Source organism: Mus pahari, chromosome 2 (assembly GCF_900095145.1).
Source record: "Mus pahari chromosome 2, PAHARI_EIJ_v1.1, whole genome shotgun sequence".
Taxonomy (NCBI): domain Eukaryota; kingdom Metazoa; phylum Chordata; class Mammalia; order Rodentia; family Muridae; genus Mus; species Mus pahari.
In genome coordinates, this window is record NC_034591.1 from 131,609,796 (window position 1) to 131,635,783 (window position 25,988).

Here is a 25,988-nt window from a genome sequence, read left to right on the forward strand (position 1 = left end):
ACAGTAGGCCAGCAGGAAAGAGCATAGGCAGGAGACACAGTAGGCTAGCAGGAAAGAGCATAGGCAGGAGACACAGTAGGCCAGCATGGATGGTGATGACTTGCGGTCCCAAGGGAGCATGGAGGAGCTGGAACAGAGAGGGAGCTAGATACAAGAGAATGGAGGAGGGGGCAGGCACATGATGGCTCCATCTTAGGACTGGGCACCCATCCTGCAGGTGAGCCTGGGCAAGGGGCAGCTGAGGAGAGGGAGCTTATAAAGGTTACTAGTTGTTTAGGAGGCAACAGTGTGGTCCTCGGATTCTAGCCCGTGATGTAGTCAGGCCCTGGAGAACAGGAGAGGCAGGTGTGTGGGCCCTCCACCAAGGGACCTTAGTGGCTACCCTACCCCCAACCTTCCCTTGTTGAGGATTGTATCAGAAAGACACAGGCTTAGATCTTAGATTATGCCCCAAGAATTCTCTACAAAAAGGGGTGATGCTAAGGGAGCCAGGCAGGCTCATGGTCTCTACTTTTCCCACTAGTTTTTCTCGTCAGTTTCATTTGCAAGTGCTATGTATTAAGTTCCCCTGGGGACACTTAACAAGTTGAAGGAAGAGACATTAAGTCTGTTCTGTCCCTCTCCTGGCAGTTACAGGTACCTCTCCCCTAGGAGTGTCACTTCAGTGGGTAGGGCTTAGGCTCAGGAAGGTCTGTGCTACCTTCCCTAAAACACGTCCTGTCTCTGCTAAGCAGGGTTATTTTTAGGCGCCATTATTATTCTAAGCACAGACTGACAGGCCTCCCTGAGCCCGCCTGTCTGAGATTCGGATCTGTTAGAGCCTCTTCTGTTCTCACAGAAAGCAGGCTGGGAGAGTCCTCACCCTGTGAGGGCTACTTTACCCCAAATCCTGGGCTGGCTGACCCACATTGAAGCCAGCCTTGTACCGACGAGCAGTAGGAAGGTGATCACAACTGGGAAGTGACTGGGCCTTGGGGACATTCCCTGGAGTGAGGATACTGCCAGGATTTCTGTCCCAGCACAGGCTTCACATTTGTCACTTCCTCCAGTCTGTCAGTTGTTGAGGCAGCCTCATGCCCCAGCTTCTACTTTCCTGTGGGAATTCCTGACAGTGCTGGAACAAGCACCCCGGCCCTTCCTGCTGTGGGGTCTTGGGCCACCCTTACATAGACTCAAGTCATCTCACTGTTTGGGATGGTGGGAGGGTGAGAAAGATGATTTAGAGTCTCATGAGTCCACCTCAGTGTCCGGAGTGGATCCCAGGCCTTACTGACAGCTTCATACCTGGGGTCATGGGCGTGCTGCTTGGGCAGTGTCCCCAGTTGCAGTCACTCTTGGCTCTGCCATTGCTTTTGGATGGTATATCCATTCTTTCCATATCTGCCCGTGGAGCCCCTCCCAGGGGCCAGAGCATATTGTTAGCATTGGGCAGAGCAGAATGAACTGGCACAGAGCCTGCCCTTGAGGGTACCAGAGGCCTCACAGCCGTCCTCCCCACCTCTCCAGGTTGATAGACATTGCTCGGAAGCTGGACAAGGCAGAGCGGGAGCCCCTGCTCATGTGCGCTTGCTACTTTAAGAAGCTGGACAGTCCTGGCTATGCTGCTGAGACCTACCTGAAGATCGGGGACCTGAAGTCTCTGGTGCAGCTGTACGTGGACACCAAGCGCTGGGATGAGGTGAGAGAGCACACTTGCTAGGCAGATGGGGGCTAAGATGGAGAGAAGCTGTCCTCATGATGGAGGCCATTGCCTCAAAATCTCTGAGCCAGAATATCCTGGAGGGCCTTTTTTCACCAAACTTCCCATTTTTTCATTCATTCATTCATTCATTGATTCATTCATTCAGAAAAACTGATAGAGGCTGCCAGCTCTAGGCCAGCCCACGACAGGCACTAGGGATGTGTGAGCATGACAGTCCCAGCACCTGCTGCTGGTCTGAGCTGCCTCTGGCCAGCACCACAGCCTCAGGCTCACCTCAGAAGAAGGGGCACACCAGTATGGCATAAAAACCTGGGTGGCATTTTGGCAAAAAATATCAACCATATATTTCAGATACAAGCTACCAGAGCTGTTCTAGGGCAGCTGCTCCCTGCCCTTGTCCCCTTCCCAGTCTTGACGACTGTGTGAAAGGACCAGAGAGAAGAATCAGCCAGGCAAGTCAGAGACAGCTGTCCTGGGGCCAAGGCCACCTAGGCAGCTAAGGCAGAGCCCCTCTGTGCCTGTGCCGGTGCCTGTGCCCTGGAGAGAGTGTTGCCTGAAGACAATTAGTGCCATCCACCCGCTATGAGTCTTCTAACAGAGCTATAGCAAGGCACTTCCTAAGTATAAGCAGCCTGGCTCCTGTCTGCCCTCCAGGTGGCTCCACTTCGTGAGGTGACAGGTCACTGGCAAGAAAAACAGGCTAGGTTGGAAGCAGTACTGGCTCCTCAAGGCACAGGTTATCCAGCTGTGGCAGTTAGCATGTCTTAGACCCTCCCATGCCCTGTCTGCCGCTCTCCTGGCTAGGCAGGTGGGCTGCAGCTTTAATGAAGCCCTCACTGAGTCCCATGCAACATTGTCCTCAGTCCTCTCTGACAGCTAGTGATGACGATACTGTCAATCCTGTTTCCTTAGGTGTCGCCTACAATTAAAAGAAATCTGTTTGCCACGCTACAGGAGCCCACGCAAACCCTCAAAATAAAATGTTTCCGATTTTGTGCTGCTTCTGTGGTCCAGAAACAGACTGTGTTGTTATTGAATCCAGTCGGTTGCATATTGCTGTTAATTGCCTTTTGTTTTCAAAGAGCTGGTTTGTTTTTGTGTTGCTGGGGGTGGTTGGAGGGGGAGACGCTCTCCCCCTCTGAGTTTTCAGGCTGGCAAAATATGACATCCCTAACAGATTCAGCCAAGTGCCACACTGTCAGGGGTGGCAGGGGGCCGCTTCATTAAGAATGCCTCATCCTCCTTCTAGGCCTTTGCGTTAGGTGAGAAGCACCCTGAGTTCAAGGATGACATCTACGTGCCCTACGCACAGTGGCTGGCGGAGAATGACCGATTTGAGGAAGCCCAGAAAGGTAGGCCACACAGAGCACACTGTGTAAAGGGGTGGGGAGGCCACTGAGGCGTGGCACAGAGGCCACCTGGCCCCTTCCTCAGCAGGTCCCAGGGCAAGTACCTTCATCCTGGCTCAAGATGTGTGTGCTGACAGGGACATTGAGGCCACGCCCCCTAGGCCTATTGCATGACCTGTTCCAGGACCCCAGACAGGCCCTTGCTCTTTAGCAGTTCCCTGTTAACCTTGCAAAGCACCTGCACCTGCACCTTCCCTTTGATCTTCAGATGCTCTCTGGCATGGAGGAAACTGATGCTGAAGGAGATGGAGGAGTCTGCCTGTAGTCCTCTGGCTGGGAAGCTGCAGAGATGTTACTTGAGCCAAGGCATCCATTGTCAGGACAAAGTGAGAGGGCAGCCCTTGCTGTCTAGCAGAGTCTCACCTTCATTTTCCTCTACTGAGGAAGAAATGGGCTTTGTTTCTGACTCAGGCAAGCCAAGCAGCCTCTCTGCCCCTGGTGCTTCTCTTGGTGAAATGAGCCGTACACAGGGTGTGACGGCATCTGAAATAGAAGCCAAGGCGAGTATGGCACATTAACTGACAACGTTCATCATCAGTTAGCGATGTGGCCGCCTTCGCTGTGGCAGGTGCTGGCTGGGCACTTAACCTGCATAACCTTGAGTCTTGCCAACAGCCCTGCAGAGTTGCAGAGGCTCCATGTGCTGTGTGAAGCTAGCGAGCAGCCGAGCCGGAATTGAGTCAGATCTGTCCAACTGGGAGCCTAATTCTTAGGCCTGTTTAGAAAGTCTCCTAATTGAAGTGGGTGGGTCATATTCCATAGCATCTCATTTACACTTGTGTATGGTAGCAGTTACCACCTCCTGACACACTGCAGAACAAATGTCCCCTGTTGGAGCTCCTTGGTTAAAAGCCCCTGTGAAGGACAGTTCTCTACTGCCTCGGCATTTACAGAGCACCCAGTTGCTGAAGTGTCTGCATGTTTGGGCAAAACACATCAACCTATCCATCTGTCTGTGTCGCCCTTCCAAGAATCTATCGCCATAGTAACTTGGTACTCAGACAAGAGACAGAAGATGAGAATGAGCCAAGGCCAGGCCTTTCCTTCTCTGCAGGTTGAAGATGTGGGTCATTCGGATGCTCACACATGCTCAGGTGTCAGAGCTCTGACCGAGTCTTCTGGCAGCCCCAGGGTCCCCAGAAGTTTGCCACATGGTCGTGAGGGGCACAGGAAATTTCTGTTAGCCATAGGCTTGTTTTTATAAATGTCTGGTTTTGCAAGCTGAGCCAGATCTTTCAGGGTTGGGGTCTGAAAGCACCCAGCTTAAGATGGGCCCAGTACTGGGCCGGCTTCTGGTCTTTGACCTTGGCAGGTTTTGTCTCTACCTGGCAAAACCCGTCATTCTCATGGAAAGGGGTTGGGGTGGGGCTGGTTCTCCATCTTTAGAATTTTGTCCTGAGGATTAATTAATAGTGAAGGGATCTTGTGAACCACCAAGCTCCACAGTGTAGTGGGACCTGCTAGTGCTACCCGAGAGTCAGAAAGTCTCAGTCTGGAGTGGACTGGAGTCCAGGTCCCTGTGTGCTGTGCCAGGCTTCGGTGCTTCAGGTTTTCTCTCTGCTGTGCCTTACTAAAGTAGGTTGCCATTTCCCAGCCAAAAGGAGTGTATCTCCCCATGCTTATTTCAGGATGTAGCCTTGGTTATTTATAGCCTGAGGCCTGAGAAGCATCTTAGCAGCGAGGCATCCCAGATGCTCCAATGAGTGGCCTGTCTCCCTGGCGAGCGGTCTCAGTTTAGACCCTGCAGTCTCCCTGCTCCATGCTGACCCCTGTGACGTGTGTGCTTTCATGGCCCTTAGCCTTCCACAAGGCCGGGAGGCAGGGAGAAGCAGTCCGGGTGCTGGAGCAGCTCACACACAATGCTGTGGTGGAGAGCAGGTTTAACGACGCTGCCTATTATTACTGGATGCTGTCCATGCAGTGCCTCGACATGGCTCAAGGTGAGTGAGCGACAGCCGGCTGGCCTCTTCCTTGGCCCCTCTTTGGCATCAGATAAAATCAGAAGAGCAGGGTTGTCTCATTAAAGCACTGGGCTTGTTTATTGCGTGTTTTGTCCCCGAGCCTGCCTTGCAATGGCACAATCTGGCCTGTCATCTCTTTCAAGTTTGCCTGTAAGCAGGACTTGCTGGCAGTCTGTCTTGTGGGTAGGAGGTCCCACCCTGCATTGCTAATTCAGAACATCTCCCTCTCTTGCTACCTGGGAGCCTGGAGCTGGGCCCAAGTGAGCCCTGGCTTAAAAAAAAAATTTTTTTTAATTAAATGAAAAGATGAAGAGATCACTTTACAATAACTCACTCCAGAATCTCCCTCATCCCAGCAGGAGGACAGTTTCAGACTTACTTTCATTCATGTGGCTTCCCATGATCCCCTGGGGAGTTCTGAAGGAGGTAGCTGTACGCTGAGTGCAGTAGTGGAAGGGCACTGGATGCAGAGTGTGCAGGGCGACAGTGTGCCCTGAGTCACAGCTGCCAGGCCCAGGTGCCAGGTGGAGTTTTTCTGTCCTGGCCATTGATGTGCATCTCAGATAAATGGCTGACAAGCCAAGGTGCAACGTGAGCACAGAGAGCCAGGGAAGATGCCATCTGCCCATCCCACCAGGATCCTTTGGTGTGTCTGGGCTGTAGGCCTCCTCCACTGCTGGATGTAACGGGTGCTGACCAGTGGACAGGGCCAGGAGGGATCTATACTTAGGTGCTTCCTGGCCAGCTAAGCTCTACCCAGCTAAGACCTACTGTCATCCAGGACAGACTACTCCTAAGCAGGACACTTGTCCATCGCTGCCCTCTTGGCCCCTCTGAGCAGCACAGGAAGAAAAGATACCACTTGACACATTTTCCCTCCTTCCCTCCTGCGCTCCTCCTGCACAGTAGATCCTGCCCAGAAGGACGTGATGCTGGACAAGTTCCACCACTTTCAGCATCTGGCTGAGCTGTACCATGGCTACCAAACCATTCACCGATACACGGTAAGGTGGCAAGGAGACTGGTGTGGCACCTTTGGTGTCACATGCTCAGCAAGGGCCTCAGAGAGATGGGGTATGTGATGAGCTGCTCAGAAGCCCTGCCCTCCTCCGGGAGGGAGGCGCTGCTCCCTCAGCCGCCACGGGGCTTGGCATTACAGGGCTGAGCCTTTCTAGTTTTGAGTTCAGTATTTGATGCCTCTCTAGATCAGCAAAGGCTCGAGTTCTGCCTCTGTCCCTCAGTCTCCTCTATAAAACAAGAGGGCTGCCTGATCTCCAAAGACACATTGTTAGTTAAGATCATTCCCTGATGTTTGTTTTGTTTCTGTTTTTTGTTGTTGTTTGTTTTTTTTATTTGTTTTGAGACAGGTTTTTTTCCTGTGTAACAACCCTAGCTGTTTTAGAACTTGCTTTGTAGACCAGGCTGGCCTCAAACTCACAGAGATCTCTCTGTTTCTGCCTCCCTAGTGCTAAGATTGAAGGTGTGTGCCACTACTACCCAGCCCCATTCCATGATTCCTTTGCTAAGGCCTTGTTAAATGAGGTACCATCTGCCTCATCCTGTGTCTTCACAACCCTCCAGTCTTGATTAACCCACACTGAACTTATCCTGTGTCAACAAGCTGGGCCCCACCAGGGTCCCCTACCCCCCCCATTAGCAAGTTCCTGCTATATGTTGTAGGCTTTGTCATATGGACTAATTTCATCCTCCAGCCACACTATGAGATAAGTACCTCTGCAGATGAGGAAGGCCAGGTGCCACACAGAGAAGAGCCATAGTGTCCCGCTGACCCATGGGGCCCCTCAGTGAGTGGCAGAGCCTGGGCTTGAGTCTCTGCTATACTCTCGGTTTCTAGGATGTGGGTTCACAAGCTATGTCTGGATGCCTCGCGCCCCACTGGGATGAGTGACTTGGGAAATGCCATACGTCTAGGCTTAGTCTCCATCTCAGAGGGCCCAGTGCATTCACTTTGAAAATGTGACTCTGGTCCCCTTTATACCTCAGATTTCAGAGCAGCTTCTATAGGAGATCACTCACCTCAGTCCAGTGTCAGAGGCCCTGCTTTCCCCAAGTGTCCTGCTCCTTGTCCTGCTCCTGTGTTCTCTCTGCACTGTCTAAGCCTCGGGGAAACATTAGGTCCCACTTGGCCTATCCTTTGCCCTGGGAACATCTCTTTGCCAGCAGCATCTATGGGCTCAAGCAGACCCGTCTTTCATTTAGGCCCTTGGTCTCAAACAGCTGAGAAGCTATGAAGATGGGCGCTGGTGTTGGAGGCAGTCCAGCCTAGGCTGGCTGTGCTGAGCCACCTTGGGTGCCTAGTCCTAGCTTCCTGATTCCCAGCTCTCGGGCTTCTCCCTGCTCACTGTGTCTGTGCAGGGGCCTCCTCACCTAACAGCTGAGCTCTGTTCCTGATGCACATAGTACTGAGCTAGGGGTCCATGGGTGGCCAAAGCTGCTTTCTTGGGCTATTCCCCCAACCAGTGCCTCTGTGTGACAGTCCCTGTGATGAGGCCTGGGAACAGTGATAAGCAAGACAGTCCCTGCCACAAGGAACCCCTCCCCCTATAGTAAATGGGCAGCCCCTCATGGGAAAAGCTTTGAGGTGGCTTCCTTGAGAGGAGGTGATCCCTCCACCAAAGAGGGGCACAAGTGAAGAAGGAGAGGGGAAAGGATTTGTGGCGGGCAGACTGTGGTCTGGCAAAGGCCTGGTGGCCAGCACAGTGGAGGAGTTGACACGGGGCCAAGCAGGGGCCCCTCTTAAGAAGGCAGAGAGGGGTGCAGGTTCTTCCTGCGGCTCAGGGCTTCTTCCCTAGGGACACACTGGTGACCGGACTATTGCTTACCTAGTCCAGAACTCACACCCAGGAGATCCTGCATGAGTCTCAGGTTTCTCTCAGTTCCTGGAGCCAACAGAAACTGTGGAAATGTAAATGGGTAAACCAGTGTGGTAGCACACACAGGAATCCCAGCACTCAGGAGGTGGAGGCAGGAGGGTCATCTTAGCTACCTAAGTAGATTCAGGCCAACCTAAGCTAAAGACCTTTTCTCAAAAACAAAAAAAAAGGAAAGGGGAAAAACAAACAAACAAACAACCCCAGAAAGAAATGTAATTAGGAATTCAGGAGAAGTCACTGGGCTCTGAACCAAAGTAGAAAGTCACTTTGCTCAGCTTTGGGCCTCACGAGGGCCTGTCCCGGTGGCTGCTACGGAGGTCCTGACTAAACCTTGGGAGAGCTTCCAGTAGGAGGGGAGCTGGCCATCCTGCGACCATCTGAAGTATGGTTTGCACTTGTAGCTGGATTGCAGTGTCAGACTCCCTCAAAGCAGGTCTTCACTATGCATAGGCCTTCCCTGATGGGGTGGGCTGTACCTCAGGCAGCCCCCGAGTACAGGTCTGTTCATGACCAGTGGTTATGGAGACCTGTTAGAACTTGGGCCAGCCTGGACACTGTGTGCCTTTGGTGGCACATTTTGCTTTGGTAGCTGTTGAAGAATAAAGAAGAGCCTTTCTGTGTCCTTCAGGAAGGAGTTAAGCTCCCCACTAGGTCATGTCCTCATTCCCATAAAAGGCCTTGATCTCAGGAAGCAGAGCATCCCCAGGGACACAGGAGCTGAGAGAAGCATGTTCTTCAGGGTTGAGGGGTCAGCTCTGGGTGCGAATCTCCACTCTGCCCTAGTCTTCAGGTAACATGGGCTGTCCTTTATCAGGACGTCACATTCCTCTGGTACAGTGTGACAGAAAGTAATTGCCTACAAGCCTGTGTTGAAAGCTAGTGGGGCCAGCTGTGATGGCTGGCGTGCAGTAGGTAGTCAGCGTGCCCCCGCTCCTTCCAGTGGGGACTGCTATACCTGTTCTTTTGCTGCAGGAGGAGCCATTCAGCTTTGACCTCCCCGAAACCCTCTTCAACATCTCCAGGTTCTTGCTGCACAGCCTGACCAAGGCCACCCCCTTGGGCATCTCCAAAGTGTATCCTCCCCCACCTCCCTCCCTGCCCTCTGTCTAATGGCCCCAGTTCTCCACAGAGCACTTTACTGGCAGAAGCTCCTCTCTCAGTAGCCACTGGGGAGTGGGGAGAGGCTCAGCTGGGCAACTGAGCAGCCAGTGCCAAGGGGAGCTTGGCTTTCAGGGTTGTCTAGCTGTGCCCGGCCTGCAGTTCTGACCAGCACCTGTCCCAGGCCTCCCAGAACCCACAAAGGAGGGTGGGACTGAGACCAGGGAGCCCTCTGGATCCGGGACCATGTCAGACAAGGTGACAAAGCTGTCTTCTAGTAGGGGTGATGAGAGGCAAGACTGTTTCAGAGCTATGAACCCTGTGCTCAAAAGTAAGATGGAAGTAAGACTGGGTCTAGTCAGGGTCAGCAGGGAAGATTGTAGATAGGGTGGGTGGTATAGCAAGGCCCCGTGAAATAGGTGTGGACAAGCCCAGCTCCTGTGTGGAGTACTTCAAATCCTGTGAGTCTGCTTCTCCTCTGCCAGTGGGAGCCACAGAGGGGAAGTAGTCCAGCATTTCACAGGCCTGAGAGTAGCTTCATGTCACTGCTCCACCCGGCTGGCCGGCTGCCTCCTGTAGGAGCCCGCCCCAGGAAAGCACCCCCAGCTCACCATTAAGAACTCATTTCCTGGATGGTCCATTATTTACTCTTCAGGGGAAACACCCCAAACAAGGGCCTTCACTGTGATAACGCCTTTCACTGTCACGCCAGGCTCACCAAAGGAGCCACCATAGCCATCCCTGCTCCCCTGGGTACCCGAGTCTAACTTGCCCCAGAAGTTCTGTGGATTTACAGGCTGGTTAACTTGGGTTCTGAGCTTCCCCTGGTACTGTCCAATAGAAACACAGAAGTGACTGCTGACACAAGATGCTTTCTAGCCCAGGGGTGGGTAGTGCTGGCTCTGGGTCACACCTCTTTTGTCCTTAACCTTGCCAATGGCAGGAATACACTCTTCACACTGGCTAAGCAGAGCAAGGCTCTGGGTGCTTATAAGCTGGCCCGGCATGCCTATGACAAGCTACGGGGGCTACAGATCCCCGCCAGGATCCAGAAGTCCATTGAGCTGGGCACCCTGACCATCCGCTCCAAGCCCTTCCATGACAGTGAGGTAAGGTGCCTTTGAACCTAGTCTGGTTCTGTTGGAAGATGGCTCCCCTGCCAGTGCACGGGGATAGACTGGGTTCAGATCCCAGGTCTTTCGCTTCCTAGCTGTGTCTTAGGCTTTCAGTGCCTCAGTTTCCTGCTCTGTCAGGTGGGTATGGATAAACCCTTCCCCACAGATGGTAGGAGGTACTTGTGTAGCGTAAATGATGTACCTGACACAGTGCCTAGACCCTGGCGAGTTGCAGGAGTTGACAGTGGATACAGTTGTTCCTATGAAGATAGCATCCTGCTGCGGTCTGGCTTGGAGCAGGTGTCTGGGCTGTGAGCCTCAGGAGTGGTCTTCAGTTGGCCAGCTTCCCCACAACATGCCGTCTTTGGCCCTGGGAGGAGGTGGAGGTGCACACATTTCTGGTTCAGCCTGGGCAGACGTGACCTTGCTCTATAGGAGCTGGTACCCTTGTGCTACCGCTGTTCTACCAACAACCCGCTGCTGAACAACCTTGGCAACGTCTGCATCAACTGCCGCCAGCCCTTCATCTTTTCTGCCTCTTCCTATGGTGAGCTCTCCACTGCTTACAGACACGTGGCATTGTGCAGAAGGTGATGCAGAATTGCTGTCAGAATCCACAGAGGCAAGGCCCAGCATGTCCCCAGCCAGAAGCCCCACTCTCAGCTGGGGTCTGAGAGGCTGAGGGAGCAGGCCTGGCCCCACCTCTTTTAAAAAGTCACTGTGGGGAGGGGCTGCTGGAGACCTGGCCCTCCCACATGCACCCTGTCCCTTGCCTGCATAGTGGCTGCTTGGGAAAGGGGACATGCTCTGGCTGTTCTACCTGCTCACACACTGCCTGGTGTGAGTGACAGCCCCAAAGCTCTCCAGAAGTCATCCCCCAGCCCCTCCCTGTCCCCGCAGAGGTGCTGCACCTGGTGGAATTCTACCTGGAAGAGGGGATCACTGACGAAGAAGCTGTTGCCCTCATCGACCTGGAGGCACCAAGACACAAGAGGGAGGGCAAGTGGCGAGAGACCTCAAGCAACAGTATCCTATGCTCTTGGCTCTGACCAGGCAGGGGGAGGGAGGTGGGGAGGAGACGCAGCATGGACTGTGGCAGCAGGCAGGGAAAAAAGGATCAGATCAAGAAAGGCTGGGGAGGTCCCCACATAGTGAGGACTAACAGCAGAGGTGGGCAGAGTGGCCAGGGCCTGCAGGCACAAGGAGAGTGGCCCCTTCAGCTTCCTGTGAGGACTCCCTGCCCTGCTCCTCAAGGCACTGCTCCTTACTCTGCCCACAGCTAAGCGGAGCTATGGGATATGTACTTGGGGGATCCCTAGGTTTCTGCTCAGGTAGCTTTTTCATGCAATGGAAGCAATCAGTACCCAGGCTGAGAGAATCGAGTGTGAAGCTCCCAGGTGCCCACCCCACTGTCCTGGAGGCCTCTGCATCCCCTTGGTTCTGCTTTCCTTGGGTAGTTCATCCCACCTCCATAGCAGTTAGAGAGGTGGACACCAGTAAAATGGCTGAGGCTCTAGGACAGGCAGAAGGTATTTCAACACCTGTGGTCCTCGATGGACAGTTGGCCACACCCACCTAATCCCACCATGAGGCCCTCCTGCCTGTGCTTCAGCCAGCTCCAACACCACTGGGCGGAGGGAAGGCTCATAGGATGGGGACCTGTGATGGTCCTTGCCCTTCCCTCTGTGGCTGTGACTGCCGAGTTCCTCAAGTGGCAGCTCTAGACCTATGGTTTCCACCCACTCAGGACTCCTGGATGGACACTTCTGTGAGCCGTGGTGTGACTAGAGGATAGGACCCCTTCTCTCTTTCTCCTGTTCCATCTGGAGGTCTCTCCCAGCCACTGTACCACTTCCCCCAAGTCTGTGAGAGGCAGCACCTAGCTGAGCTGGGAGTCACTGTGTGGGCTGCAGGGTGTTGTACCTGACCTTACTGGGCTCCACCCTTGACCAGACCCCTCCAGATTCCCAGACGTTAAAGCTGGATGAGACCATGGACTCCATAGGAGAGGATGACCCATTTACAGCCAAGCTGAGCTTTGAGGTGAGACAGTGCCTCGTGCTCAGAGGCCTGGTGGGTGCAACCAGTGCTTTTCCCAGGCACATGGGGACCCACCCTCAGACACAGCAGTGAGAAAGAGGATGAGATAGCTTTCTCTAATGATTGTGGTTCTGAGGCCACTCCATTGCTGGCAGGGAGCATGTCACTGTTAGGGATGGCTGGAGTTAAGAGGTGGTACTGTCCCTTTGGCCACCAAGGATCCTGGGATCAGGCCAAGGGCATAAAACCCATGTACCTCCCCCGCCCCTCACAGCAAGGTAGCTCTGAGTTTGTGCCTGTGGTGGTGAACCGGTCAGTACTACGCTCCATGAGCCGAAGGGATGTTCTCATCAAGCGCTGGCCCCCGCCCCTGCAGTGGCAGTATTTCCGCTCGCTGTTGCCTGATGCCTCCATCACCATGTGCCCCTCCTGCTTTCAGGTACCTGGCCTATAGCGCCTCCATTCAGGCTGTCTCTCCTGCCTCTCCATTCTCCCTATCTCCTTTGGGAAGCTGGGTGTATGGGGGAATTGTGAGCTGTCCACAGCCTGCCCTCTCACTTGCATCTGCCCAGCTGGCTGGAGCTGGTTCCTGCTCTGCACTCCCCGAGTGAGGGATGCTGTACCTGTGAACCTCATTCAGATAAAGAGCCCTCCAGGCCTCAGGTCTGTGGTTGCTGCTGCAACTCAGTCCTTAGCTGCTTCCTCTCAGGGCAGCATGTCCCAGCCCAGGCTCAGGGCTTGAGGGGCAGCTGGCCCTGCCTCCCTGTGTCTCGGGCTGTCTTTCCTCAGATGTTCCATTCAGAGGACTATGAGCTGCTTGTGCTCCAGCACGCCTGCTGCCCTTACTGCCGAAGGCGCATCGACGACACTGGCCCCTGACCACCTGCTCCCATGGTCTCCTTGCTGTCCCCAGACTGTTGAGAAAAAGAATTAAACCCTCAGAACACGTCTCCTGCCCAGATGAAGTTTGTATGTTGGGGAGGGGCCTTGCCTTGTGTAACCACAGATTTCCTATTTATGGCATTTCATTCCTTGTAAATAGCACCAGGAGACGGGGAAGAGAACACACATATATTTTCTAAGAAAAAAAAAATCTGTTACTTTTAGAAGGGCTCATGTGTTCATAGCAGCCTGCTGGAGTCCGTAGATCCGTCAGACCGTTACCGTGCACACGTTGCCAACAGATTGCCTCAATAATGACAAATAAAAGGGCTACTCGTTTTCATCAGTGTCTGCGTTTTAGCAAATCCTCATATTGTCTGCAACTTAATTTCCTTATGCAAAAGTGCACCTGTTTCTAATTTGATCCGAAAGGAACATTGCTTTTGCGTGCTTTAAAATGTAATCTAATCAAACGGCACCATGGGAAGGGGCAGGGGCAGGGGTGTTTTTGTTGTTGTTTATTTATTTTGGTTTAATGAGGATCTATCTTGACAGTCTTGTCCTTGGAGCCCTAGGAGTGTTCCCACCGGCTCCTCGGCCTTGTGGCCCCTTTCCTTTTCTCCAGGGCACGAAGCATCGGGGCTCCAGTTGGGATCCACAGAATGCTGTGGGTCTCAGGAAGAGTCTGGAAGGAAAACTCACGCGCACTGGGAAACTGTCCAGCCACAGCCCCTGTGTTGGTTATGGCTGGGAGAGCGGCGGGTGCCAGGACCCATGGGCTTCCAGCCATGAGGAGGGCACCTAGACTGGTAATCCCTAGAGTCCTCCTGATGCCACCTGCCCAGGGACAGACAGCGCACAGCACCCCTCCCCCACTCTCTTAACAGGCAGAAGCAGGGAGATGGAGGCATGCTGAAGATGCCTGTGTGAGGCTGGTGGTAGCATGCCCACTGCTGGGATGCAGAGATGGGGGCAGAGTGAGTGGCAGAGGCCAGGCTAGGTCCAGGCCCTTCCAGGCTTCCTCTGCCACTGTGGAGATGAAAGAGGGAACCAGGCAAGGTCCAGGCCCTCCCCACCCCCTCTGCCTCTGTGGAGATGAAGGGGGAATGAAGGAGGGAGCCAGACAGTTGTGCCAACACAACTCCTCCGTCGAGTGTCTAATTGCTTATGATCATGCATGCTCTCTCTCCCACTAAACATTTATTAATGTGTTAGGATTTCCATTAGCGCGTGCCTTGAACTGAAATCATTTGCATATGGCTGGGAAAAAGTGGGGCGAGGGAGGAAACAGTGCCAGCTCCCCAACAGGCGTCAATCACAGTGACAGATCAGATGGTCTCTGGCTGGAGGCAGGGGGGCTGTCTGAGATGCCGGCGTGCATCCTCTCAGCGCACATCACAGAAACTCAGGTGACTCCTGCTGGGAGCCAAGACCCTGAGGCTGAGCAGCCTCTAGAGGTACCTTTTTACAGGTAGTGAACTGAGGCTCAGTGACTGCACTGTTGAACATACATGCTGAGCCAAAGTTGGACCCACCCACACCCATTTGCAGACCGCCGTGCGCCATGTTCTGCTCTCTTCCCTACCTGGACTCAGCCCAGCGCACTTGGCACACGAGGCCCTTCTTCAGCTTGAATACAGCATCTTCAGCTATAGCCAGCATCTGTGAATGGAGCTCAGTGACCCTAACTGGGGGAAGTTAAGACAGGGATTTTTCTGGAGTTTTGGCAGGAAGAGGCCAGGGTCAGGTGACTGCTGGAGCACACAGCTTGGTAAGACTAATCAGGGCCTGCGTCCTGAGGCTACATGTCATAGCCACAGTAAGGAAATGGAAGATAGGAGATGACTGGCTGGGCCACAGCCAGTGAGTGGAATGTCCTTGTGTGTCTTTGTTTCCTAACCTTCCCCTCCCTCTGTGGCTTCTGAAGCTAGGAGACCACACACACACACACACACACACACACACACACACACACACCATGCTCTGCCTCTGTTATGCCTCTTCCCTGGCCTGGGGTTGCCATGCTGAGGTGATGGGGTATTGAGGCACCACCAGGCAAGGCTGTAACCCATCTGCTTCCCCGTCCTTCACCAGACTTCAAGCACCTAACTAAAGCACAGATGCAATTTTGCACCCTCTCTGTCTGGGACCCATAGTGGCTCCTGAATGCCAGCTGTCCAGCCAGACTCATAGGCCTGCCCGCAAGGCCCTGGAGCTACCTGTCTGAGGGCTGCAGATGTCATCCTGGCCACCTAGGCTCCTGTGAGACTTAGACTCCCATAGATTCTTCCTGAAAGACTGCTGAGGCCAGAGTTAGCGTTCCTCAGCCCTGCCTCTTCGCTAGCTCCATTTCCACATTGAAGGCAGGGCCGAGCAGGGCAGGCGCAGGAGGAGCTAACTGCTGCTTCTCTCTTGTTCGTTGTCTGCTGCCCTGAGACGCCACAGCACCTATATAATAAGAGCATGAATATAATATAATGTTATGTGTAGCAAGCAGTAGGCCTGTAAGGAAGGAAAGGAGTGACGTCCCCTGACGTCCTCAGCAAAGCTGTGGTGACACAAGCAAGAGGACTAAGCCACAGGTGAGGAGAAGGGGGGCCTGCTGACCCAGCAGCACTCTTTCCTTCTGAGGCTTAAGAGCTATTAGCATAGGTGACTCAATCCCTAATCCTCCATTCAATGCCCTGCGACTGCCCCTGCTCCTGAAGGGCCAACATGGCTGCAGCTAGCCCCAGAGACAGCTTCTCACAGTTCTTCATTGACCACACTCCCAGCATCTCACAGTTCTTCATTGACCACACTCGTGGGCAGCACTGGTCTCTTCCGTGCCCCTGACTTGAGGAGAACTCAAACTGCAGGTCATCTAGACTCTGCAAACTTCACCTGTGCTGAGGGTTCCTAGCCCGTGGGGACAGTGTGTCATGAATACCTGCTGCTATGGACCAAGAGCTAAACACACAGAAGCGGGCTCAGCTGACCGGCATTCCGGAACCACAAATGAGTGTGGATGAACAGGAGGGCAACACAATGGTCTGGGTGGTGTCAACATAGTAAACAGAGTACACAGTGGGGCTGGGCCCTGCTGTGGAGCGAGGTGAGGTTGGCTCTCCTTGGAGGCCTGAAGGGAGAAGCAGAGGGAGCGAGGTGATGAGGTTCTTCAGCCTGCAGAGGCAGGGAGTCAGGAAGGGGTGCCACTGTACTGGCCCAGGTCCTCCACGGGACATCAAGCCATGCCAAAGAGCCATGGTGCCTTGATTGCACTGTCAGGGACAGGTTGTGACACCCAGAGTCCCCAGACCCAGCAAACAGAGACCCAGAGTGGGAAGTGGAGCTTCCCAGGGTATCGGGGTGACTCAGACACAGGCTAGAATCTGCCTTGGATGCTCACTGTCCCATCTGAGTCCATGTGGCTCAGTCCCCAGGCCCTGTTCTCTAGTGACTATTGTTTTGATGAGGCAGACAGGCAGCCCTCTCCTGAGAACTATGTTTTGATGGGGGACTCGGGGTGGGGGTGGGGTGGCAATGGAATTCTGTAGACTGTGTGGTTATAACCCTGGCTGTTACTAGCTAGTTCGGTGACCTTGGTGACCTACTTTGGACTCTAGGCCTCAGCCTCTATAAGTGCAGATACACAGCGCCCATCAGCCTATGACTTCTAACAATACTCTTAGCTCACACAGAGCTTGTCTCACTGAGTCAACACCCTGTACAGACTCCAGTGTCCCCTCAGCTCAGTGACAGCTTTCAACCTGTAGTGCTACCAAGAGGGCCAGAGCCCCCAGAGGTGACCTTGCTTGCCCATTCTCTCACTGGATCAGCCGGTGTTTACCCAGTCCACCCTGCAGGCTCACATCAGAGCCTAGGAGATGGGCAGTGTCCCTGCGGAGACCACGATGAGGCTTCCCAGCTGTCTCAAGCGCGAGCTGGCTGCAGAGGCTGCTGAGGCACGGCTGAGCTGGGGACGGGGCAGGGTAGATCTGGGGGTGACCACCAGGGTCATGTCAGAATCAGAACCTCCACCTTGACCTCATTAATGCTGGTCTTAATCATCAAGCCAAGCTCCTTAAACTGCTAGTGGTCAACTCCCAGGCCCTGACACACATCCCTGCCCTGTGTTCCTGTTCTCAAACAGGACACCTGCATGGAAGAAAGGGGGTTGCTTTTCTAAGCAAGCATCTAGGAATCCCGGGTGCCGTGTGAGGAGACTAAGCGAGGGAGTGCTTAAGGGTCTCAAGGCTCAGAGAGGAATACTTACTTCCCTGGTCAGCCTTGTGCCTAGGCTCCAGGGTCTTTGTCCTGCCTGGATACCTATGTGGCAAGGGGCATAGCATCTTCCCCCACCATCAGCTCTTAGCTCAACCTTACCTTCTCGGAAAGGCTGTGCAGTGTAACTACACAGTGGGGACTTTTCTTTTGTCCCCTGTCTACCCCTGTAACTGCTCCCTCAGAAGCATCTCTCTCACAGGGTGCTGGCTTCTTGCGTCCAGTGCTTTCTTGTCTCCCTCGGGCCCCCAGAATCAAATCCTTCCTCTGGGACTCAGTGGATGTTGCACACACATATCAGCCTGACAGTCATCCTGGGGCATCACAGCTGCATGTCAGAGATGCTGGCCTCACATCCTCAGACACCAGGCCTAGCCCAGGGCCTCATCCCCAGCAGGCCAGTAGGATCATCTCTCAGCCTACAGAGTTCTGACGCCCCAGAGCCTCAGGTCCCTGGTCATCCTCTCTGCCCCTGAGATTCACTGAGCTGTAGCCCATTGCCTTCTAGGTAAGGCAGAACTTCTTATGCCCCTCCCTGTGGCCTCTAGGCCCCACATGCTCACCTGAATAACCTGACAGCCTGCTCCCTCATGCAGGGACCACGTCCTGCCACACCCAGCCGGCCATCCTGCCTCCATAGCCCATGGTCATCCCTCCCTGGACTGGACTGTGCCTCTTCCCCTGGCTGAGTCTTGCTTAAGCTAGAAGCACTCTGAGCAGGGCCATGGACTCCTCCTTCATCTCCCAGGTGGCTGGCTCATGAATGTTTAATGTACATGTGAGTGAACAAATTCCAATTGAACGCAACAAATAGTTATCGAGCCGCTGAGCCGGGGGTGGGGTGAGGCTGGAGGCAGTGGACGGAGCTGACTGCACACAAAGCTCAGATCTGTCTGTCAAGTGAGCCATTGTCAGGGCTTGGGGACTGGATAAGTCAGGGGGTCTCCTGGGAAGAGATGGGATAGGTGAGTTCAGGAGGAGACACTGTCAACTGGAACCACGTGGAGAAGTGAATTTAGGGCCCAAAGATTCCAGTCGCAGCCTGAGGCCACCAGACTGGCATGGGGAGGAATTCCCGGAGGACTCTGGGACAGATAAGATGAGATACCCTTTCCTTTCTTTACCTAAGGGCCTCCACCCGATGTCACCTTGGCCCCTCTGCAAGCCAATTAGGCCCCTGGTGGCAGCAGTGGGATTAGCATTAGTATGATATCTCCCGGATGCTGAATCAGCCTCTGGCTTAGGGAGAGAAGGTCACTTTATAAGGGTCTGGGGGGGGTCAGTGCCTGGAGTTGCGCTGTGGGAGCCGTAGGTGGCTGAGCTCACCAAGCAGCCTTGGTCTCTGTCTACGAACAGCCCGTGGGGCAGCCTCAAGGGCCGCAGCCATGAACGGCACAGAGGGCCCCAATTTTTATGTGCCCTTCTCCAACGTCACAGGTGTGGTGCGGAGCCCCTTCGAGCAGCCGCAGTACTATCTGGCGGAACCATGGCAATTCTCCATGCTGGCAGCTTACATGTTCCTGCTCATCGTGCTGGGCTTCCCCATCAATTTCCTCACGCTCTATGTCACCGTACAGCACAAGAAGCTGCGCACACCCCTCAACTACATCCTGCTCAACTTGGCCGTGGCTGACCTCTTCATGGTCTTCGGAGGATTCACCACCACCCTCTACACATCACTACATGGCTACTTCGTCTTTGGGCCCACAGGCTGCGACCTCGAGGGCTTCTTTGCCACACTTGGAGGTATGAGCAGTGAGACTGGGGTGTATAACATGGGAGCCAAGTGGGCACGAAAGGGCCTGGGGGTATCTGCAGCATGGGAGCAGCAGCTTACCGAGTCTCTTTAATCGGTATCAAGTAAAGGCCCAGCTTATTCATTGGCAAACACTGTGACCCTGAGCTAGGCTGTTGTTGAGAGCAGGCACGGAATGTTCATCTATTTCATTTTGAGCAATGCAAGAAACATGGTGGGTTCAGAGAGGCCAAGGACTCACCAGGGATCACAGTGTGTGACTCTGAGGCAGCTGAGCTGGAGCAGACAGACTGAGCACCAGGAGTGAGCTAGAAAAGACACATAGGTTTAGGCCCTTCAAGACTGTGGTCCAGGTAAGAATCGGCTCAGTGAACTGCACATCTCACTGCCTGGCCAGCCCTGTCAGCTCCCATCACTGTACATGCTCCACACACCCGGAATCTCAAAGGATTCATTCCTTTCTTGTCTTTTCCTATCTTTGAAGTGGGGCACAGTCTCACATAGTCCAGTCCAGACTGGCCTTCAGTTCTGCAGCTGAGGATGTACTTGACCTTGTGACCCTCCTGCCCTATAGCCTCTCAAGCGCCGTGATCACAGGCATGGACCACTATGCTAAGCCAGGTGTTTCCAAACATTTTCTCTCACTCAACTGGAAAGTCAATGAGGCTCTCTCGAGAAGTGACGGAGCCTGTTTAGCTGAGAAAACCGAGGCAGGGAGCAGGCAAAAATCACATCTAGAGGTATGGAAGGGCCAGGACCAGAGACAGGGTCCCCTGGCTGGGACCCAGAGATGTTTCCAGTGGATGCAGGAGGAAACAGAAGTGGGTAGAGCAAAGCCCAAAGCTAGGGTGCCGGGTGGGTCGAGCTTGCCTATCTCCCCGTGTCCAGGGTACTGCCTTGGTGGCAATGCTGGGTGTCTCTGCTACCTTCTGTGGTCACACACCCAGGTTCTGGACAGAAGCTGGGGTGCCATGCCAGTGAGCTTGTCTCTATGGGGTCAGACCCAGACCACACCTGCCATCCAGGATTCTTGCTGGTAGCACTCCTGTTATTCAGAAGTTGGTGATGTGGTCCTTCCCCATACTGGGCTTCTGAGGGTGACATATGGACTAATGTCTGGAGCCCCCTCTTTACCCATCTTCTTCCCCTGATAAAACACTAGCCAGGGTGTGGCCCTAAGCCCCAGCTCCAGTCACTCTGAGGCAGTCTCTCATGAGCCTAAAGCTCTAACCAAACAGAAGAGCTTCCGTTTTTTTCCCTTGCTCACTTCCACTGGCACACGGGCTCTTCACCCCATCCCTTCTCCTCGCCAGCCCAGACTCACTGCAGTCTCTAAGGCCTGGCTCAAGCCTCACAGCAGAAGCTTGCTTCCTAGCCCGTCCTCTCTGCGGGGGTTTGTTCTCTCTGGGGTGAGGTCAGAGCTACTAACTGCCTTACAGGTGAAATTGCCCTGTGGTCTCTGGTGGTCCTGGCCATTGAGCGCTATGTGGTGGTCTGCAAGCCGATGAGCAACTTCCGCTTCGGGGAGAATCATGCCATCATGGGTGTGGTCTTCACCTGGATCATGGCGTTGGCCTGTGCTGCTCCCCCACTCGTTGGCTGGTCCAGGTAATGGCACTGAGTATCGGGTCTGGCAAGGTCTTTGTGGGATTCCCATTGAGGACACAGAGCCCTCGGATGGGTTCCAGGCATAATGTAACGTGGTCTTGCCCCCCGAAAACCATCCTGGTGACTTTCCCAGGCTAAGGTCTAAGGCAGGGGAGAAGAGAGGGACTGCAGTGGTCCAATCGGTCTTATTCCATGTCCGAGACCCATAACAAGGAGAACCCTGGATATCCCAACCCTTCACCTTGGCCGAGTCCCTAATCCTTGGCTAAGCCAAGGCCAAACCACAATCCTCTTTTGTTGAGTTCTTGTCATGGGCCTCTCTCTCTCTCTCTCTCTCTCTCTCTCTCTCTCTCTCTCTCTCTCTCTCTCACACACACACACACACACACACACACACACACACCTTGGACCTTAGCCCCTGGAGAGGTTGAACCTTCCCAGCATGCATGGTGACATTGTAGCCCCAGGAACTGGGTCCCATCCAGCTTCCAGGCCACCACATCTAAATGAGACAAGAGAGGGTGGGGACAGTGGTTTGGACAGGCTATGAGGTACACAGAGCCTCAGAGGATCTCCATTCTCTGCCCTCATGTACTCCCCACCCCAGGAGCCCCACCCAGTGGCCCTCTCTGAGTCAGAGCCCCTCACTCCTCACTGGCCTCTTCCCTCACCTTCACCCACCTGGCTTGGCAGGCCGTTACAGACACACTCAGTGGACACTTGGGTTTCTGAGAATGGCCCAATGTCACCGTCCTCAGATATCATCACAACATCCTCGTTTCTAGAAGCTGCACACGGCTCTGATGGCAGCAGCGAGCCCACCCTTATTGTAGAGAGCATTGCTGTTACTAAGAGACCCACGTGCACAAACTGCAGCATTCCCAGGGAAGGCCTCAGCTCCCCTCTCCAGCATCCTCTGCCTACTCCCTTAACCACCGAAGGCAGGGCAGCAGGATGGTGGAGGAGAGCTGTGTGGTCAAGTAGCAGGGAGCTTAAGAATCGTCCAAGGGCGGAGACCAGTAAGTCCCACAAGCTGATGGGGCCAGCAGGTAATAGCCATGCATGCTTATATCTGGCTGGGCTTGTATTCTCTTTCTGTTTTATCATCCGACCCATCAGGTACATCCCTGAGGGCATGCAGTGTTCATGTGGGATTGACTACTACACACTCAAGCCCGAGGTCAACAACGAATCCTTCGTCATCTACATGTTCGTGGTCCACTTCACCATCCCTATGACCGTCATCTTCTTCTGCTACGGGCAGCTGGTCTTCACAGTCAAGGAGGTATGAGCCGGGGGCTGCCCCAGCCCCATGCCAGGTGGGCAGAGCCGGGTGCCAGGGTTCGTACGGACGCCACGGGCTAGACACAGGTCTGTGTCCTTGCAGGCGGCCGCCCAGCAGCAAGAGTCAGCCACCACTCAGAAGGCAGAGAAGGAAGTCACCCGCATGGTTGTCATCATGGTCATCTTCTTCCTGATCTGCTGGCTTCCCTACGCCGGTGTGGCCTTCTACATCTTCACCCACCAGGGCTCCAACTTCGGCCCCATCTTCATGACCCTGCCAGCTTTCTTTGCTAAGAGCTCTTCCATCTATAACCCAGTCATCTATATCATGTTGAACAAGCAGGTGCCTGGGTGGAGGCAGGGCGTGTGGAGAGTGAGGGAGAGAACAAGAGGGGAAGAATGGGGCAGGGGAGGCATTGCACTCGGACTGCTGGCAGCCCGTGAGCTCTCAGGCTGGCAAACCCCCAGTCTCTTGGAGTGAGTTTTCTGGGTGACCTGCCGTCCACTCCTGTGATATACAGCTGACCAAACGGTTCTGGAAGTCTACTTTAGAAATAGGCTAGAAGTCAGGTGCAACAGCGCATGCTTGTAATCTTAATACTGAGGCAGGAGGATCTTGAGCTCCAGGTCTGCCTGGGCTACACAGTGGATGTGTGCCCCCCGTCCCCAAAGCAGGCTGTGGTAGTACACTGCTATATCTCAGCATTCAGGAGACTGAAGTAGGTAGATTAGAAATTCAAAGCTATCTTTGGCCTTATAGTGATTTGGGAGCCAACCTGGACTACATGAGAATCTGTCTCAAGAAGCAACCAGAAAATACCAAGTGGTTCCAAGGCTGGGAATAGAATGGTCTCACGGTGAAGCTGAGGAAATTGCTAGAAACGCTACTTCTAGGAAGTTAGGGATTACGCCACTTTTAAAAGCCACAGTTTCTCTGCAGAAAAGGATGTGGTCTCTGGACCTAGACTCTGGGTTCAAGTTCTAGTTCTGTCCCATTCAGGCTGTGTGACCTTGGGTGAGTCCGATATCTCCCCATCTGGACTTCTGTTTTCCTATGTATAGGAAGGGCCAAGTCATAAACTCTCAAATCAATTGAGATCGTTCACAGAAGGCCCTTCACACCCACAGGACACATGGAATGTCATTTGACAAAACCCCCTGTGCTATCTGAGTACCTGGCAGCATACATTTAGCAAGCTCCCCAGGGAGCCAGGCTTAGTGCAGGGGACATGCTGGAGGTGAGGCTGAGGCCGGGCGAGTGGTAGGGCCCATCCTGATTGGTGCCTCTTGTCTTCCAGTTCCGGAACTGCATGCTCACCACGCTGTGTTGTGGCAAGAATCCACTGGGTGATGATGACGCCTCTGCCACCGCCTCCAAGACGGAGACCAGCCAGGTGGCTCCAGCCTAGGCCTGGCCAGAGACTGTGGCTGACAGTAGGAGTCTCCTGTCCCCACACACCCCAGCCACAGCCCCCACCAGGAGCAGCACCCATTGGAATGAGGTCATGCAGGCTCCCTCAGTGTTCTTTTCTTTGTTTTTAATGAATTCATGAAAGCAAAACGAGGCTCCCCACTCAAGGGGGACAGCCTGACAAAGGACATCCATCCACCAAGACCCCCCAACCTGGAGTCCCCAATTCCCGGGGGGGCCAGCGGGATCTGTACCTCTCCCTCAGCTTGTCTTTCAGGAACATGACAAGTGTCCCGGCTTAGGGCTAAGTGTCTAGGACAGAATGGAACACATAGTAGCTGATTAATAAATGCTAGCTGGATGAAGGGAGGAATGAGTGACTGACTGAATGGATATATGAATGAAGGGATTAATGAAAGGAAACATGGATGTCCTCAGGTGCCCAACCTGGCAGATCCAGTCATGTCTGGCTAAAATCTATAAGCAGTTTTACATACCTGCTCTGGTTTTCTTTGCCCCCACCCCAGATAGAATGTCCGGCCCCGACAGAATGTGGCTGCTTCAAAGACAGAGAGATGAGGGGAGGGAGGGGGGAGGGAGAGAGGGAAGGAGGGAGACACAGAAAGAGAATGTGTTCATGTGTGTGTGTGTGTGTGTGTGTGTGTGTGTGTGTGTGTGTGTGTAAACACTTTGTATATAAAAAGCACAGCTGGTAGTTATGTTACAAGTAACACCGACTAATATAATTAATTAACCATCCTAATGGTCTCTACTTGTAAGTGACTGCTTGGGAATTGGGCAGAGCCCAAGCACTCAGATAAGGTATTTCCCCCAGCCTCAGTAGGCGTTTGCAAATGACCCAGGCCTTCAGGCCTGTGCAGGGCTAGAGCTGGATTACAGAGATAAATGACAGTGACAGCAACGTGAGCTGCAGCTCTTAGGAGTAAGAAAGCATTGAGACCAGGGGTCTCAGGCAAGGTCTAGGTCCTCCCTTCAGTATGGAAACCTTGCCTCATATCCCTCAGCCTCCTTGGCCTGTGGAGATCCAGCCCTTCCTCTTGGCTTCTGGATACATTTGCTCTTCTACACCAGCAACCAAGTGGCAACAGTTCCAGGCCAGTATGGAGTTTTAGAAGCCATGCCAATATGCCCACCTTCAGGGAGAAGCTGAGTCCTTGATGCCACCCTTGTGCTGAAGAGCTCAGAAACACAGTGCAAGACCTGACCAGGCCTCATCCTTAGGATGCTCATGGATCCAGTTCCTAGCTCCCTTGTTGGATATACTGTTTTCCTTGGCCTTTGGTCTTTTCTTTATCCCAGAGTGTTTTGGCTTTAAGGCAAACAGGAACTATGGGGTGCCAGAATTGAGCAGCCTCAGTCTGCACTTCTCTATAGAACCACAGCTGGGCCCTCAGCAGGTCCAACTCTGCATGGGAACAGAGGCATTAAAAGCTCAGCTCCTACACTTGGTGGCAGTGGTGGTCTGTTGCTCTCAAGCTCTTTCAAAATGGATGGAAACTGGGAAGCTTCCCTGACCCCTGGCAATGGAAGACAAGACTGTGTGGGGACAAACAGTTCAGAGTCCCCGGGGAATGTGATAGAGCAGCTCCATCATTTTTAAAAACCCAATCTGAGCAGTATAGAGACATGGTGACCTCTGTAAGTCTCTGTATCTGCAAAGAGGATTTCAGACCTGCCCTTGAGGGGATTATATGAGATTTAAGGGGCTTATGTGGCCAGCCTACTTCCTGGCATGCTGAAGACATTGGTACACTCTGGTATTCTAGACCTTAGCTCAGGGCTGCCCTTACTAGGATACTGTCATTTAGCAAAAGAATGGGATGGAGCCTCAGATGTGGAGTGACACCATCTTCCAAGAAGGAAAGGGTGCCAGGGTCTGGGATGAAAGCCCTTTGGTGCTATGTTGGGCAAGGGCAAGTGCCAGCAATGGGTTATTTGCTTGCTCTCTCCATCAGTGATGAGGTTCCATTTGGTCACAAGTGAGAAGAAATTCACCCCAATTGCTGAAACAGAGGCTGACTATTGGCTTATAGGCATGAAATCCCACTCCCCTCCACTTCAGGCTGGCTAGATTAGAAGCTCAGACCTGTGACCCTTTGTGTCTCTCTTCTGTGTTGACTTTACTCACAGGCCTATCTTCAGAGGTGGCAGAGTTGTCTGCAGCAGTCCCAGGGCCAGAAATCCCTCCAGAAAGGGGCTTTCCTTCCCTTTATAATTGTGGTGACAGGTCAGATTCTTATTGGGCAGACCTAGGTTAAATGATTATCCTTAAGCCAATCATGTCTAAGACAGAGATTAATTTGATTAGCCAGGGCTGAGTCACTTGTTTACCTCTAAGTCAATCAACAGGCCTGAGATGGAGATTCATCTTCTGATTAGTTAGACCTGGGTTACCTGATCACCTCTAAGCCAACCACTATGTCTGATATAGGGCTCCCCCACTTGTAATGTGTTCCTACACTACAAGATAAAGTTGACTCCACATAGTTAAGGAGTCTGTAGGATGTGTTCCCCAAAAGAAACCAGGGGAACAGGATCAGGACC

The 25,988-nt window shown here is 53.5% G+C and overlaps 2 protein-coding genes across 4 annotated transcripts in view; both read left to right on the forward strand.

Annotated features, from left to right (window-relative positions):
• The window catches only part of Ift122 (intraflagellar transport 122), a 67,271-nt gene extending 53,808 nt beyond the window's left edge, over positions 1 to 13,463 (forward strand). The window contains exons 19-29 of one of the 3 annotated variants that reach the window (XM_021191470.1): positions 1,507 to 1,678; positions 2,952 to 3,054; positions 4,911 to 5,051; positions 5,979 to 6,076; positions 8,939 to 9,039; positions 10,008 to 10,173; positions 10,615 to 10,726; positions 11,080 to 11,205; positions 12,143 to 12,222; positions 12,494 to 12,658; positions 13,009 to 13,448. In XM_021191470.1, coding sequence (XP_021047129.1) covers positions 1,507 to 1,678; positions 2,952 to 3,054; positions 4,911 to 5,051; positions 5,979 to 6,076; positions 8,939 to 9,039; positions 10,008 to 10,173; positions 10,615 to 10,726; positions 11,080 to 11,205; positions 12,143 to 12,222; positions 12,494 to 12,658; positions 13,009 to 13,098 — 1,354 coding nt within the window. In that variant the 3' untranslated portion in view covers positions 13,099 to 13,448. Of the gene's footprint in view, positions 1 to 1,506; positions 1,679 to 2,951; positions 3,055 to 4,910; positions 5,052 to 5,978; positions 6,077 to 8,938; positions 9,040 to 10,007; positions 10,174 to 10,614; positions 10,727 to 11,079; positions 11,206 to 12,142; positions 12,223 to 12,493; positions 12,659 to 13,008 lie in introns of all 3 variants that reach the window. The other 2 variants (XM_021191471.1, XM_021191472.2) reach the window with 2 other exon arrangements.
• Positions 13,464 to 18,658: 5,195 nt separating this feature from the next.
• On the forward strand, positions 18,659 to 25,536 carry Rho (rhodopsin). The gene is made up of 5 exons (XM_021190968.1): positions 18,659 to 19,110; positions 20,560 to 20,728; positions 21,848 to 22,013; positions 22,116 to 22,355; positions 23,311 to 25,536. Exons 1-5 carry the CDS (start codon positions 18,750 to 18,752, stop codon positions 23,419 to 23,421), a joined length of 1,047 nt encoding a protein of 348 aa, XP_021046627.1. The 5' UTR covers positions 18,659 to 18,749; the 3' UTR covers positions 23,422 to 25,536.
• The last annotated feature ends 452 nt before the right edge of the window (positions 25,537 to 25,988 follow it).

What these genes read in the sequence shown, in the direction of transcription:
- Rho (XM_021190968.1), top strand. Translation starts at nt 18,750, where the DNA reads ATGAACGGCACAGAGGGCCCCAATTTTTATGTGCCCTTCTCCAACGTC. An exon ending in CCACTCGTTGGCTGGTCCAG is followed by an intron (nt 20,729 to 21,847) that starts GTAATGGCACTG and finishes CCGACCCATCAG; the next exon opens with GTACATCCCTGAGGGCATGC. An exon ending in TGGTCTTCACAGTCAAGGAG is followed by an intron (nt 22,014 to 22,115) that starts GTATGAGCCGGG and finishes GTGTCCTTGCAG; the next exon opens with GCGGCCGCCCAGCAGCAAGA.